The sequence below is a fragment of the Schistocerca gregaria genome, chromosome 9, assembly GCF_023897955.1.
Source record: "Schistocerca gregaria isolate iqSchGreg1 chromosome 9, iqSchGreg1.2, whole genome shotgun sequence".
NCBI lineage: Eukaryota > Metazoa > Arthropoda > Insecta > Orthoptera > Acrididae > Schistocerca > Schistocerca gregaria.
In genome coordinates, this window is record NC_064928.1 from 220,943,947 (window position 1) to 220,961,195 (window position 17,249).

At 38.3% G+C, this 17,249-nt stretch overlaps 1 protein-coding gene across 1 annotated transcript in view; it reads right to left on the reverse strand.

Annotated features, from left to right (window-relative positions):
* LOC126292017 (peroxidase-like) overlaps nucleotides 1-17,249 on the reverse strand; it is a 176,853-nt gene that overhangs the window by 62,085 nt on the left and 97,519 nt on the right. Inside the window, exon 5 of the mRNA XM_049985809.1 lies at nucleotides 12,839-13,015. Within this exon, the coding sequence (XP_049841766.1) occupies nucleotides 12,839-13,015 (177 nt within the window). The remainder of the gene's footprint in view (nucleotides 1-12,838; nucleotides 13,016-17,249) is intronic.

Consider the following 17,249-nt stretch of genomic DNA (forward strand, 5'->3'; position numbering starts at 1 on the left):
GCCTGGGAAGTACAGTGGCAGTTGTTTGAAAATAAAGATCAGCATGCATTGGCTTCTGATATAGCACACATACCAAAGTACTACAATCTTTAGGCTGAACCAAAATATAAAAATAGAAGGTAACCCTCCTATCCCTCCTATTTTATTTCCATTGTGAAGTGGATTTGCCAATGGATGGGGTTCAAATGGTTTTAAAATTCTTGTTATTTATCTTCACTACAGAGCCACACTATGAATGTGTCATGTACATAGCCTCAAACTACTGTGGTTTACAGACTAGCAGTTTCCAGCATCTTTTCCTCAGAGTACTCCATAAACAAATTGGACTCCAAAGGTGACAGGTGACTACCCAAGGTGACACCATCAGTCTGTTCAAAAAATTCATTACTAAATATAAAGTATGTTGAGATCATAACATGTCTAAATAAAGCTGAGACCTCTTTACTAAAACTTTTGCCAAGTAAGGACTCTGACAGGGGAACCTTTGTGAATAAAGGCATCACATCCAAGTTGACTATTAAATCAGTGATTTAACCCTTGCAATATCAAGGTGTGGATGGGTAATTTGGGCTCATTTTTTTTTAAATATTGTAATCTAATCAGTTACTTTATACACTGCCACAAAAAATTGATCTCCTGGAAAGATGACATCAGTTTTGTTCTGATCATGGCATATGCCACCTGGAGCATAGTGGATTTACTGATAATGGTTTCAACATCGTCCACCAACAGGAAGCATAGTGGCATGGCTACCAGAGTACCATCTGTGTCTGTCCTTTAACAGGGAATGCTCACAGCCAGGAGGTTCAGTGTGGTGCAAATGTGTGAAAAAGCAAGCAACCATGACATGGACATGCACTTGTGCTTCCTACAGCCAACTGAGTGAGTTCAAAAAGGGGTCAAATTTTGGTCTCCCAAGTGGAAGGATGGTCCTTCTAGAGAACAGCTGTGCAAGTTGTATGTGCTGCATCAGTTGTGCAACAATGCTGGTATCTGTGAACTCGTGAACATTCAAACACCCTTAGATGAGTTTCTGGACATCCACATAGCATAGACATGTTCCAGGATCATTGTATTGTAAGGGCAGCACTGGCGGATTGTACAGCTTCCACAGCACAGATAAGAGGGCTTGTGAGCTCAGTCATGTCAATGTGAACTGTTACAAACCAGGTATTAGCAGTGGGACTACAATCACTCACGCTCCTAGCCCATCATCCACTCACGCCACAGCATAATCGATGTGCACCGGTCGACTGATGCTGTCAGAGGGTCACTGGGGAGATGGAATGGTGCACTGCAGCCTGCAGGAATGAAAGCAGATTCTGCGTGCACACTAGTGATGGTCATTTGTGCATACAACATAGACCTGGTGTGCACTACCTCATAGACTGCATTCATCTAAGACACACTGCCCCCATCCCAGGCCTTATGGTCTTTTGTGTGATAAGCTACAACTCTCATTCAACTCAAAGCCTGTATTTTCTCCCATAGAGGCTACAAAACGCACTAACATGAGTGTTTCAGCATGGTTCAATACCTGGTACCTCAGAAATATTTGTGATATTGAACTGCAAACGTAATAATTTCCTGTACTCTGTATCACAGTTGCAACAATAAAACTTGAGTGAATCTGCACCTCTAAAAACGCGGACAAATTTTTTTCTGGCAATGTATTTCGATTTATTGCTCATAACACAAATTTTACATGCATGTGTGTTTTCAACTAATTATAAAGTTTTTTACAATTAAATCACAATCTTTTTAGCTTAAATTATTTCTTATGACATTAAAATTCATGATAAATTCAGGTTTAAATTCATTTTTGAATAAGCCACTACTTGACTCACTTTTTGAAAGTATCCCCTGTTGACATATTAATTTCATTTGGTTACAAGTTATTAAAAACAGCTCCTTTGTCATAGGAACTTTCCACTGGTAATCTTCTGTTAATCTTCCATTAACCATATTAGAGTCTTTTCTATGCTTTATTTCATAGTTGTAAATAACCATGTTTCTTTTTGTGATCTTAGTGTCTTCTTTCACTAGCATTATAGTTTCTAGCATATACATGGCATAAATTGTCATGGCATTCTGTCAAATGAATAGGGGTTTGCAAGAAGTTCGTGGTTTTACTTTTGCTATGATCCTCAAGGCTCGCTCCTGCAGTATGAAAACCTTTTTCATGTTAGTTTGGCACGTCCCACCCCATAGTACTACTTCATAAGACAAGAAAGGCTACACTAATACATAATGTACAGCCCTTAGGGTCTCAGAATTAAGACATGGTGATATCTTCTTAATGCGTACAGACTGGGTGTTTTTTTTTACAGTCATAATTAACTTGCTGCTTCCATGAAAGTCAGTCTATGCGTAAACCCAAGAATATACCATCTGTACTGGTTTTAGGTAGAATTTCAGCAATCACAGTATTTTGTCTCTTTGGACAACTTGGTTTAAAACGAATAGTATTATTTTTTCTATGTTTAATTTTAGGTTGCCTCTTTCATAATGAGCTCTTGCCTTTTCAATAAAGTTATGTAACTCTTCAATTAGGTTGGGCTCACTGTCTGCATAGCAGACACCAGATGTATCATCTGCATACATAGTGATCAATTTCTTGTTGTCAGGAGAGCTTGGGAAATTATTTACATAGCATATTATTAGGACTGGACCTAAAATAGAGCCCTGAAGAACACCAAAATGTATATTTCTTATACTTGGCCTTGTTATCTCTAGTATATTTCCATTACAGTATGTAATCTAAGTGCACTACTGTCTACCCTTTAAATATATTTCTAGCAATTGTATGAGTTTTCCAGTGACACCACTCTTCACAATTTTTGGTCAGAGAATGTCATGATGTACTCTATCAAAGTCCTTGAGAGGTCCAGAGCACTCCTGCTGCTTGTGATCTTTCATTTAGTTTTTCAACTACATTATGGACAAATTGTACTGCTGATGAGGTGGTACTTCAAGATCTGAAATGTTGCTGAAAATAACTTAATATGTCAGCATTGTTGTAATGTTCCAGCACATTTTCAATATTATTTTCTGCATCAGTTTGCTGAAATTTGAGATTAGGGCAATAGGTCTGTAGTTATGTACTTGCTTTATTTCCTCCTTTTTGTGTATTGGTCTAACTACAGCCAGTTTCAACTTGTCAGGGAACACACCACCTTTGGGAACACAGTTTATAATTATTTTAATTTTTTCAGTTAAAACTTAATCATAAAAAAGTTTTAGTAGTAAATTTTGCTTTTTATAGTGAATATTCTATTCAGTATTTTCAGATTCAAAAGTTTACCTGTACATCAATATATCTTTAAAAAGCATGTTGTGAGTAAAAGTGAACAACAATAAATGAAATTTCCATTTTTTAAATTTCTTGTGGCGGGTATGAAGTACCCCCAGCTTGGTAGTACGTGTTGTTCAAAATGTGTTGATATTGCTTAGAGTGTGCTAAATGATATTAGGATCTGGACCCTGCTTCCACAGCAATACCTCTTTAAGAAGTATGTTGTTAATATATGTCAACAACAAATAAGATTTTTTAAAACTTTTTTCAATGTGGGCATAAAGTAACCCTCTCCCTTTCCCTGTCGTTAGTAATGCACTTTGTGGAAATTGCCTTGGTAGTGCTAGGGTTAAGTTTGTCAATGAAATCTGCAGAGTTTTGTGCCTGATTTGCTCATTTTCTCATCATAGGCGTTAATAATTAAGCTAAGAGTAATTTGGATAACCAGTGTTACTCATTATTGATAGCATTGGAACAGCTTTCTTATGAATCTTTGGAAGTCCTTAAAACTTTGAAGGAATCACACAATTCAGTTTCAGCTTTCTCCCAATTTTCTCAAGTGACTCACTGTGCCTGGGCCACATTTGATTTGCACCAACATAAACTTGGACACACAGTCCAGTTAGCATATTATTAATTCTGTGGGGTCTCAGTGATTGGGGAGCAAATAGTGGTGCACTATTCATTCATTTAAGTTGCAGCAGAATGGAAGTGGCATTCAACAAATTGGCATGAAGTTGAAACAGATTCCAAATTGTGCTCTGGGCAAATATGTACATAGTGTATGCAATAAGTACAAAAAGACCGACTGTGGTTTGACAACAAAATTTGGAAAATGATGAAGAAGCAAAAGCTGCTGCACTCTTGGTTTAAAAAAGAACACACTAATGATTGCTAGCAAAGGTTAGAAGAGAGTTGTGGATTTGTGAAAAGATCAATGTGAGAAGCATATAACTACTAGCACTATCATACCTTAGCAGAAGATCGGGCCAAGGACCAGAGAAAATACTGGTCCTATGTAAAATCACTGAATGGGTCTAAGGTTTCCATCCAGTCAGTTGTTGACCAGTGTGGTGTGGCAGTAGAAGATAGCAAAACTAAAGCTGAAGTTTTAATTTTAGCATTTATGAAATTGTTCACACAGGAGAATCGAACAAACATACCATCATTTGACCATCACACAATGTCCCTTATGAATGACATAGCATCCATAGCATATATAAATAACTGAAAGAGTTGAAAATAAATAAGTTGTCAGGTCTGGATGGAATCCCAGTTTGGGTATACAAAGAACTCTAAAGCATCTCATTACTTGCAAATCACTCACCCAGCACAAAGTCCCAAGTCCAAGTGAGTGGAAGAAAACACAGATGACTCCTGTGTATGAGAAGGGCAGAAGAACAGACTCATAAAATTAGGGAACCAATATCTGTAACAATGGTTTGCAGCAGAGTCCGTTAGTGTGCTACGGTGTTCAGGAAGATGGCAAAGTTGAAGATACAAGATGACCTGGAAAAAATTTCTAGTTGAAGTTATGAATGATAGCTAGCTCTAAATGTGGAAAAATGTCAGTTAATGTGGATGATTAGGAAAAACAAACCCGTAATGTTTGGATACAGTATCGGTAGTGTCCTGCTTCACACAGTCATATTGTTTAAATATCTCTGTATAACAATGCAGAGAAATTTGAAATGGACTGTATGAACCATCTGCCTGACATTGTGATGAGGCAGGCAAATGATTGACTTTAGTTTATTGGGAGAATTTTAGGAAAGTGTTGTTCATCTGAAAAGGAGACCACATGTAGGGTGGTAGTGTGACCAGTCCTGAGTACTGCTTGCGATCTGCAGCAGGTCAGATTAAAGGAAGACATGAAAGCAACCCAGAAGTGATCAGTTAGATTTTGTACTGGTAGGTTCAAATAACATGCTAGTGTTACACAGATTCTTTGAGACCTCAAATAGGAATCCCTGGAGGGAAGGCAATTTTCTTTTTGAGGAACACTGCTCAGAAAAATTAGAACAATTCTACGCCCACCAACATTCATTTTGCATAAGGACAATGGAGATAAGATACATAGTTGTAGATGTAGGAGTTTATTCCCTGCTGAGGTCTGCATCTGTGCATATACTCTGCAATCCACCATATGGTGCTTCAGTGAACAGACCTCGTACCAATGTGAGACATTCCCTTTCCTCTTCTACATGCACATGGAGTGAGGGAAAAATAATTGTCTGTATGCTTCCTTAGAAGTCCTGAGTTATCATATCTTGTCTTTCCAGTCCTTGTGTGAGATGTACTTTGATGATAGTAGGACAATTTTGAAGTGTCTTGGTGATTCCAATACTCCAAACTTTCTCAGTAGTATTTAGTGAAAAGGACATCTTGTTCATTCCAGAGATTCCCATTTACATTCATAGAGTATTTTCATTATACTGAAATGTTGGCCAAACATATTGGTGACAATTATAGCAGCCCTTCAGTGACTTCCTAGAATCTGACCTGGTGGGGGATCCCAAAACCGTGAGTAGTACTCTATAGTCAGTTGTAAAAGCCTACTTCAAAGATTAACTATAACCTCCCAGCACACTGAAGTTCATCATTCACCTTCACTACAACTGACCTTACATGCTTGTTCTATTTAACATCACATTCAAGCAAATTTCACTGATGACATTGTCAACAGTAACAACTAATACAGTATTCAAAAAATATATGATTATTTTCCCTACTCATTTGCGTTAATTTACATTTCATTCATCATACCTGATACAAATGGAACGCAAATCGTCTTGTATGCTCCTACATACATGTGTATGAAGAACAAGAGCATCCTATCACACTTCCTTGGGGTACTCTGCATGATAACTTTGTGTCTGACAAGCACTTGCTCTTCAAGACTATGTACTGGCTTCCATTACTTAAAAAGTCTTTGAGCCACTTCCTCTTCTGAGAAGCTATTGCATTTGCTTGGACCTTTGTTAACAGCATGCTGTCTGGCACTGTGTCAAATGTTTTGCAGAAATATAGGAATAAGGAATTAACCTGTTTCTCTTAAACCACAGTTTGTAGGATATGTGTGAGAAAAGGACATCCAAGTGATCAGCATTGCAATGCAAGTGTACAAAATACAAGGAGTGTTCAGCTAAGTAGCAGGTGTACCGGTATGAAATGAGCATTTTTTTGTGAAAATGAAACACCAATTTTGAATTGAAAAATAAAAACATTTTATTCCAAGTATTGACCATTGCTTTCTATACATTTTGACCACCTTTCTGGCAGTTTGTGGACACCACGCCAATAGAAATGTTCATTTTTTGAAGCAAATCAATCAGACACCCAACTTTCGACTTCTTCCTATGAATTGAAGTGTTCCTCAGCCAATGCATGCCCCATTGATGAAAACAAATGGTAGTTGGAATGGATCAAGTCTGGTGAATACGGCAGGTTGGGTATCAGCTCCCAGCCAAGTGTTTTGATTGTATCCTGAACCAGTTTTGCTTTGTGTGCAGGTGCATTGTCATGTAAAAAAATTACTTTGTCATGTCTTCTTGCCCATTCTGGTCTTTTTTCGATCAATGCATAGTTCAAATTCATCATTTGTTGTCTGCAGCAATTTAGTATTCACAGTTTCAGTGGATTTTAGAGGCTCATGATACACCACAGTTTTTTGATCCCACTAAACACAGAGCATTGTCTTCTTGCTGAACCGATCTGGTTTTGCGGTTGATGTTGATGGTTGTCCCAGATTAACCCATAATCTTTCCCAATTTATAATTCTTAAAATAAATCCATTTTTCATTGCCAGTAACCATTCGATGCAAAACTGATTTTCTTTCATGTCTTTGAAGCAAAATTTGACAAATGGTTTTTCAGTTTTCCATCTGTATTTCATTCAATTCATGTGGCACCCATTTTCCACACTTTTCGATCTTCCCCATAGCTTTCAAACAGTCAGAAATTGCAACATTTAGCATTGTTCCCATTTGATTCTGATTCAAAGTATCATCTTCATCCAATATTGATTGCAATTCGGTGTCTTTGAACTTTTTTGGTGGTCTTCCACGTTCTTCATTTCTTACATAAAAATCATATTTCTGAACCGCTGAAACCATCTTTTGCATGTTGCTTCTGATAGAGCACGATCATCATATGCCTTGACAAGCATTCAATGCAACTCTGCAGCACTTTTTTTCAAATGAAAACAAAAAATTAAAGCTTTCTGCAAATCATCACTTTCTGGTACAAAATTCGACATTCTTAACATGATGAAAACATATGATATTATTTGCTCCATGACTTGATGTGTACTAAGTATCTTTGACAGATGTCATACCAACCAAATGAAAAAAATTAAGGCTCGTTCACAACAAATGTTCCCTATTGACACATTTGTATCTTAATGCTCATTTCATACCGGTATACCTGGTAATGTTACTTTTTTTCTGAAAGCAAGTCAGTTCTATTCAGAACTACAATACACCATGTTCTTCCCCATTCTTTTCGTGACAATACCCTATTCTCCAACATAATCTCCATTCGATGCAATGGCCTTCTGCCACCTCGCTGGGAGGGCCTGTATGCCCACACGGTACCACCGGTCAACATCGGAGTCAATGTTTCGCTACGTCAATAACCTACCCATTATCCACTGTACTGCTTCCTGTGGAGTGTTTTCCTTATTGAGCTGTGCAGATGCAGGTCAGAAGGTGTGAGGTCTGGGATGTAGATTGGATGAGGAAGAACAGTCCAATAAAGTTTTGTTAGCTTCTTTCAGTGCAAGACTCATGTGAGGCCTCGCGTTATCATGGAGAAGGAAAAGTTTTTGCATTTTTGTGGTGACAAACTCGCTGAAATTGTTTCTTCAATTTCCAGAGGGCAGCACACTACACATCAGAGCTGATCACTGCACCACGAGGGAACTCATCGAATGGAATAATCCCATCAGAGTCCACGATGACTGCCACAGTGACTTTACTGGCCAAGGGTGCAGCTTTGAACTTATTCTTCAGAGGAAAGGTGGTGCAGCAGCACTCCACGGATTGCCATTTTATTTCCAGTTCAAAGGGATGAACGCATGTTTCATCATCTGTGATGATGTTCCACAAAAAATTGTTATGGTCAGAATAATGATGACCAAGCCATTTTGCACTGATGGTCCTTCATTGCTCTTTATGGTCTTATTTTAGGTGGTGAGGAACCCAGCAGGCACACACCTTTGAGTACTTCAGTTGGTGAATGTGTGTGTCAGCTCTACCAACAGAGATGTCAGTTGAGCAGCAAGTGTTTGATTGTGATTCATTGATCACCTCAAATGAGAATGTCCACAAGTTCTAACACTGCAGGATTCATAGCTGTGTGCAGTGAGCTGTCACATGGGAGATTAGACAGGTTTGTGTGTCCTCAGTCAGATGATGACATATGCCTCACACAACAACTCGCTGTGCTTTTATTCACTGCCAAGTTTTCATAAACATTCTGCAAGCATACACAAATATTTGTGATGTTCTATTTTTATGCCAAGAGAAACTGGATGATAGCTCTCTGCTTGGAATGTACTTCCATTACAGAAGCCATTTTGAATGATATGTATAGTGTTGCCACCTATTGGAATTTCATGAAACTATAAGAGCTGAAACAGGAATATTCCATGATGTCCCACAACAAATTCTGCATTTTTTTCTAACTGAAATTGGCCAAGAAAGAATGGTGTTGCATTACTTATTGTAATGCTAAGTAGTATTGATGTGATCTACATTATCTATGCAATGGAAGATTATGGACCAGATTTCTCATATTCTCATTTAGAAATCACATTTTAATGTTGATTTTTTGCCAGAAGATTGTGTTATCCCTCAAGCAAGAAGAATAACAAGAAGAAGAAGCAGAAGAAGAAAGAAATGTACCTGAAAATTTTGGAATATGGCTGTTGCAAGACACTTGCCTGTTGAGATTGTTATTTATCATCCCATGGAACTGCTTGCTTTGGTTGGGAAGCCATGAGTGTTAGGTGAATACCAACTGAATGAGTCCTGTAGGGACATAATGCCATGCAGGACCTCAGTGAACCCACAGTTCATCCCAAGAAGGCAGACATTTGTTCACTCAGACACATAGAATTGTACTGCTACATCAGGTACTAGTATCCAGAGTCAGGAAATGGTCTTGTTTGTTGCACAGGTATTGACACACAGAGTTTGATGACACTCTGTAGCACTACTGTCTGTCAGCATGCTGATCATTGCTGTAGTTACCTTAGATGCAGCAGCAGAGAGAGACAGTGATGTGCCTGGTACGACACTCAGAAGTGGCACCACTTGGGCTTTTCAGAAGACTCCTCTTTCTGCTTAGAGAATTATAATGGATGTAGTGACACATAGAGACTTCCAAGGAAAGCAAACATTGCCAGACTGCATTCATCATTATCATACAGGCCCACAGGTGTGGTGGTATGAGAACACAAGATGATTGCCTCTGGGTTCGTTAGCCAGTAGTTTTGGGCAGCAGCTGTAATATTTCTGATATGTTAAGGCTGGAGGCTGTACTCTATCTTGGAGATCTCAATGATGTTATCTTCCAATAAGATAATGCGGGCCACAAATTGTTTGTCCAATCCAGCCCTGCCTCAATTCAGAGAGTGTCTGATTGTTGGGCTGGTCAGTATGTTCTCCAAGTCCCTCACCCATGAAAGCATCTGGCTATAGCTTACTGAGAGGCTGGTATGCTGCTAACCACCAACCACTACACTTGATGAAATTTGAGAGAGAGATTAAGCTCAGTTTGAGTCAGTGCCCAGCCAGGTCAGAGCCACTACTGATGCCATGGATGGCAACTATGTGAACTAAATCCTGCACACTGTATACCCACAAATCACTTATAAACTTAATCATGTATTCTTCCTACTATAGTGCATAGTGACATTCCAATTACGTGTGTCACCACTGCCTGTGTTTGACACCAGTGTACAATAAACACTCGCAGGTGGCCTTTAAAGATGAATCATGTGTTATGTTGCATTGGACAGATGGCCATTGGCACGAACAGCATGAAATGTCTGAAAGCAGTGGGATACATGTTGGAGGAGGGAGCTTATGGTCTGACAAATGTTCCTCTGGCACTTTGTGGGTGATCTCATTATTCTGGAATGCAAAATGGAAAAACACAAGTAAACATATATCCTTGGGTATCATGTTCTGGCCTACATGCAGTTCGATGGCAATATTATGAAAAGGAAAGGCTGCTACTCACCATATAGGAGAGATGCTGAGTCACAGAAACACACAACAAAAAGACTGTCATAGATATTGAGCTTTTGTAAAGTAGAAGCACAACTCACACACACATGACCACTGTCTCTGGCTGCTGAAACTGTGGAATCTGGAGGGCCTGAGACTTGACAGACAGAGACAGTGGTCATGTGTGTGAGAGTTGTGCTTAAACTTTACAAAAAGGCAGTTTTGGCCAAAAGCTCAACATGTACACTATGTGATCAAAATTATCTGGACACCTTGTTGAAACTGAATTAAAAGTTCATAGCACCCTCCATCAGTAATGCTGGAATTCAGTGTGGTTGTTGGTCCACCCTTAGCCTTGACAACAGCTTCCACTCTCACAGGCATACATTCAGTGAGGTGCTGGAAGGTTTCTTGGGGAATGGCAGCCCATTCTTCATGGGGTGGTGCACTCAGGAGACATATCGATGTCAGTCGGTGAGGCCTGGCATTCCAAAACATTGAAAAGCTGTTCTGTAGGACTCAGGTCAGGACTCTATGCAGGCTGGTCCCATTACAGGGATGCTACTGTCATGTAAACACTTCGCCACACACCGTGCTTTATGAACAGGTGCTCGATCGTGTTGAAAGATGCAATCACCATCCCCAAATTGCTCTTCAACAGTGGGAAGCAAGAACATGCTTAAAAAATCAATGTAGGCCTGTGCTGTGATATTAGCATGAGAAACAACAAGTGGTGCAAGCCCCCTCCATGAGAAATACGACCACACCGTAGCACCACCACCTCCAAATTTTACTGTTGGCACTACACACGCTGGCAGATGATGTTTACCATGCATTTGCAAAACCCACACCCTGCTATTGGATCGCCACATTGTGTACAATGATTCGTCACTCCACACAACATTTTTCTACTGTTCAGCCATCCAATGTTTATGATCTTACACCAAGCAAGGCACTGTTTGGCATTTACAGGTGTGATGCATGGCTTATGAGCAGCTGATTGACCATGAAATCCAAGTTTTGTCAATTCCCACCTAATTATCATAGTACTTGCAGTGGATACTGATACAGTTTGGAAATCCTGTGTGGTGGTCTGGATAGATGTCTGCCTATAACACATTATAATCCTCTTCAAACGTCGGCAGTCTCTGTCAGTCAACAGACGAGATTGGCCTTTACACTTTTGTGCTGTACGTGTCCCTTCATGTTTCCTCTTCACTATCACATCAGAAACACTGGACCTGGGGTTGTTTAGAAGTGTAGAAATCTCACATACAGATGAATGACACAAGTGGCACCCAACACCTGACCACACTCAAAGTCTGTGAGTTCTGCTGAGCACCCCATTCTGCTCTCTCATGATGTCTAGTGACTACTGAGATTGCTGTTGTGGTTTACCTGGCACTAGGTGGCCACACAATGCATCTAATATGAAAAAAGTATGTTTTTGTGGGTGTCCGGGTACTTTTTATCACATAGTGTATGCAGGTCTTTTTGTTGTGTCTGTCTGTGACTCAACATCTCTTCTATATGGTGAGCAACAATCTTTTCTTTTCATAATACTGTCATTACTCCATCCATGATTTTCAATTTTTTGTTTTTGCCTGCACACAGTTTCCTTTTCCTTGACACAATTATGTCTACCAGCTGGACAATGCAACACGTCACACAGCTCATAGCGTATACTTGTGGAGTGAAGAGCACCAGGATGAGATTACCGTACTCCCCTGGCCTCCAAACTCCCTGCACTTAAACCCAATTGAGAATCTGTGGGACTACCTTGACCAGGCTGTTCACAGTGAGTCCTCAACTGGCTCTGAAGCTGGCATGGGTCCACGCACTGTTGGTACCTCACTGACTCTCTTCCTGCACAGCAGTCCATACTACTGAAGGTTGTTATTCAGGCTTTTGATGTGTTGTCACCTTAATGTGACTGGAAAGTGTAGTAAATTTTCATTAATTGGTAGCTATAGACTGGAGGATATTGTGGGTAACTTTTAGGAATCTGCATAACAATTCATTTGTTGCTAAACCACTTCTGGAACGTGTTTCTGTTACCAAGAGTAGAGAAATTAAAGATCCCACTGTCCACGAGGAATAAGATTTAAATTCTCATTCAGCAATGCCAATTTCAGTTTTGCGACCTCCTTTATCAATTTTGTTGAAAGACCAGACATTCCTCCACAACTTCCGTAAACAGTCTTGTTCTCCTCACTCATTGAATCTCTGCTGAGCTTTGTGTTGAGCTAGAAACTCCCTTCACTCAAAGCAATTAGATGTGCAGATAAGGTAATGAGATATCACTTACCCTCTCCAAGCCAGTCTCCACTGAGAGCCCCATCATGGGTTATTAAACCACCAAACGCCATCACCATCATAGTATTAGTCTCATCATCAAAGTGACCAACTGGCAGTAAGTGCTGCCTCAGAGATCTGGCATTTGGTAGCTCTCTGCCTGTGACAGATTTCCTAGGTTCATTGATACCTGCAAGGAAACAATTACAATATGAATTAATGAGAGTCTCCAAAAATTTCACTGATTCAATCCCAAAGGAAAGGACAGTCACTGTAATCATCTTTTATAAATTTCACATTTGAAAAAGCTCCTAGTCTCTATGCATCAAAGAAAAACTGCAATAACACTTATAATTCAGAAGGTCCAATTTCAGGAACCTTTATGTTGCAACACATTGCATGTCTGAAATTCACCCATTGATAAAGTCATCATCCTTCATAAATACCATAAAGAAGAATAACCTTCAGGGATATGAAATGAATTAAGGTATATATTAAAATAAGGCAAAGACATAACAGAAACTTATTTTGTATATTATTGTACAAACAACAAACTATTATAGATCCTACTTTGAAGAAAACTGCTGTTCATCTGCTGTCAGTTGCTTAATATTCACTTGATTAAAGTTGTATTATTCACAGAGAATATTTTCTACATCTATAAATACTGATCCTATTTATAGTATATGAGTAGAGGAAAGTGTCCTCTAGTGAAAACCCCCTCAAAATCCAGCAATAAGGCCGACCCTCTGGTCTCTTGGCTCTGCACTCTCCTGAATTGTAATGAGGTCAAGTGTAAACATGTAAACAGCAGTTTAGGCTTCTACCACTCTGCAACAGAGTGCATAAGTTACCCACTTCACTTGTTGCTTGTCAGTTCATCATTACATACGTTGACAATGGAAAAATGTTTAATGTTGTGTTATATTCTCACTTGTTTCTCCCAGATATTGGCACGTAAGGCTTTCAAGCTGTGTGCATTCTGGAATAGTAAGATTTAAGATTAATGTTTATTATTAACACTTTGCCATCCACATGTCTCGTACAAATGTATTTGCTTGGCACCAGCAGTGCTAATTTAGATTACTCGGCTTGTTGCCAGCCATTCTTGACATTATTGGGAGATTATAAATTGTTAACTTTTACTAATCTCATCATTAGTTCTCATAAGTTCTCAATCCTGTTCCCCCTACTTTTATGAAATTTTGAAGATATACATACATAAATAAATACAAAATTTGTTTGTTTCATATATTTGGTACTTAGTATTTCTCTTTCATATGATATGCAGTAAAACAGTCTCCAAGATGTAACACAACTCCACAAGACTTGCACATTAAGTTTGTTGTTCTTTTTTTGTTTTTGGAATATACATGGCAGTTTTCTTCATTTTCATTTATTCATTTCAGAAATAAGTGTTGCTTTATGTGACCAGAAAGTCTGTCAACCAGATCATGAGGAGATGTACGTGATGCAGTGGTAACCTCCAAATTTTGCTCAGAAGCAGGTACATGTTATTTTATCCACAAATCAGACACTTTCAATAAAAAAAATTGTGGAATAGGAGACTCTTGTGTTCTGTGTTGAAATATTGACATGTACAGAATGAATTAAATAATGGACAGTTTAAGAGGTACATACAAACCTTTTTTTGACCATTTTATGGTTTTTCTCTACGTAGAGCAATAATTCAAATATTGGTCTACCTGATCCACACATTTCATGTATTTTTTGTAGTCTAATACAATTGTGTGCCTCATATTTAAGAAGAATGATCCACTTGTTTGTGATAATTAAAGAGGAATTGCCTTTCTGGATGCCACCTACAAAATCTTATGAAGCTGTCTATTAGACAGACTGATAACAATCACAGAAGAACTGATTGGGGATTACCAATGCGGTTTCTGCAGAAACAGATCCACATTAGATCACTTATTCACCCTAAGACAAGTAACTGAGATGGCATGGGAATTCAGTATAGATGCCCACATATTATTAGTAGATTTTAAAAAGGCCTATGATAGCATACACCGACAACACCCCTAAATATAATAAAGGAATTTAAAATTCCATCAAAATTAATCAGATTAGTTAAAATGTGTATAGATGAAACTTTATGTCACATAAAGACACCGGTAGGAGAAACTGAAGATTTCAAGGTGTACACTGGACTGAGACAAGGGGATGCCATTTCACCTATTTTATTTAACCTTGTCCTAGAGAAGATCAATAGAGAATTTTCTAAAACCAGCCCACAAGGGATCCAGCTACAGGATGTGAACATTACAAGACTTGCCTATGCAGATGATGTAGCACTAATAAATAGTTCCCAAAGAGAATTAATCAGAATGATGCAAAATTACTACAAAATTGCTGAGAAAACAGGATTGTATGTTAATGAAGAAAAGACAGAATACCTGCCCTTAAGTAAGAAAACCAGAAAAGATGCACCTCTGACTGTAGATGGATTTCAAGACTGTTGATCACTTCAAGTACCTAGGAAGTCTTTTTAGTAATAACAACAGAACAGATATAGAAATAGATGCCCATTTATCAACAGGAAACATGACACTTTTTAGTTTTATCAAAATTGTAAGAAAAAGATCACTTAGCAGTAACTTCAAAATCTGCTTATATCAATCTACCATTTTACCTGTGATGTTATATGGATGTAAAACATTAATATTTAGAAAAAAAGATGAAGAAAAACAGTTAACATTGGAAAGAAAAGTTCTAAGACATTTTTTTGGACCTGTATACGACAAAAACAACATGGAATGGAGAATAAGAAGAAATGAAGAATTAAGAGGGTTGTACAAACACCATAACATTGTCGAAGTGTTCAAGAGGAGAAGGTTGAACTGGGCAGGCCATATAGCAAGAATGGCAGAGAATAGACTACCTAGACTGGCATTCATCAGAACAATAGATGGAATGAGAGGAAGAGGGAGACCCAGAATCAGATGGTCGGATAACATTCGGGAGGACACAACTAGGATGAACAGCAATGGCAACTGGACAAATAGCACATTGGACAGGCAGAAGTGGAAGAGGCTCATAGAGCAGGTGTATGGTTGATAAGGCCCTTGCCACATGTAAAGTAAGTAAGACACTTTTAGGTTTTTTTAAATTGTGTAATTGGTTTTTCTACATTTTCTCTGAGTGCCAGTCAAAGTGGCTTTATATATAGTAGAGATCATTCATATCATTTTAGTTTCTGAAGCTCTCCATACCTGTGCAAGTTCTTAACCTCTCCATTAATGACAAGCTTGAAACATGTTGATTTTGCGTGCTTTAATTTTTCCAGAAATCCTCTACTTTGCCATATCCTTCCACAAACTCGATTTTTTTTCCAAGTAACTTCTCTGCAAGTACTACTCTATTATAGTAATTATCCATGTAGAGGTGATGCCACTTTCCATAAGAAGGTATCAATAATTCCATCAGTGGTTTTACTAAAGGCTGTCGAGCACCAGAATATATCTTGAATGAGGAAATGTATCCTGTACTTAAAACACACAGCATCTGAATAAAGTATGGCATATTTCTTAATTTTCAATGGATTGTAAACTTGAAAATTTAACTGTCCCTGGCATGGTATCATTCCTTCATCAGTTGAGATGTTTTGACATAGATTAAAAGCTTCTTTAAACTTTTTGGAAAAATAATCAATTACGAATTGAACTTTGAAAAGCTGGTTGGCATTGTCCAGTTTATTGTTGTTGCTGGAAAAATGTAAATATGATAATATTTGTCTGAATCGATTGCGGGACACCGTTTGCAAAATATTGGTGTGTCTGTCAACGAATTCGTTGACCAATAACCATCAATCCTTGCTTTTTTTTTACAATTTCCATAAGGATATTAAGCCCAAACCATTTTCTAACTTCGGGTGCCATAACATCAACCAATTTAGCATTTTTTTAATCCAGTTTCCTTCTATTGCAATTTTGACTGTGGTACTTATTGGTTTCATTGCTAATATATTAGTATATTCAAATACATTGTTCCCAATATACAACCCTACAATATTCTTGATGCTCTGTGTATCTTTTGGAAATATGTTTGGACCTGGAGATCCTTTGAATTTATTATTAGTTCTCAGTAAATCAAAGTCTGACCACTGTGCACTGTCTTCCTCGTCTGATTCATCCAAATCAGTTTGTTCCCTGAATTATTCTTAGATGTATTTCACTATTTTCCAATGATTCTGCTTCACTTTCATTTTTTTGTTATCCAGTGTGTTCTTCCAAATTGGCCAAGTTGTCCAGAATGTGAGACATGACATTCATGCATTCATCATAAATAATAGTATTGTCTCTTTTGTCAGCCGTAATGAAAGGGCACAAGTATTTATAAAAACAAAAATTTGTCAGTGTGTGTAACTTACTGTTACCTAAACAAAACACCAACAGAATGCAAAA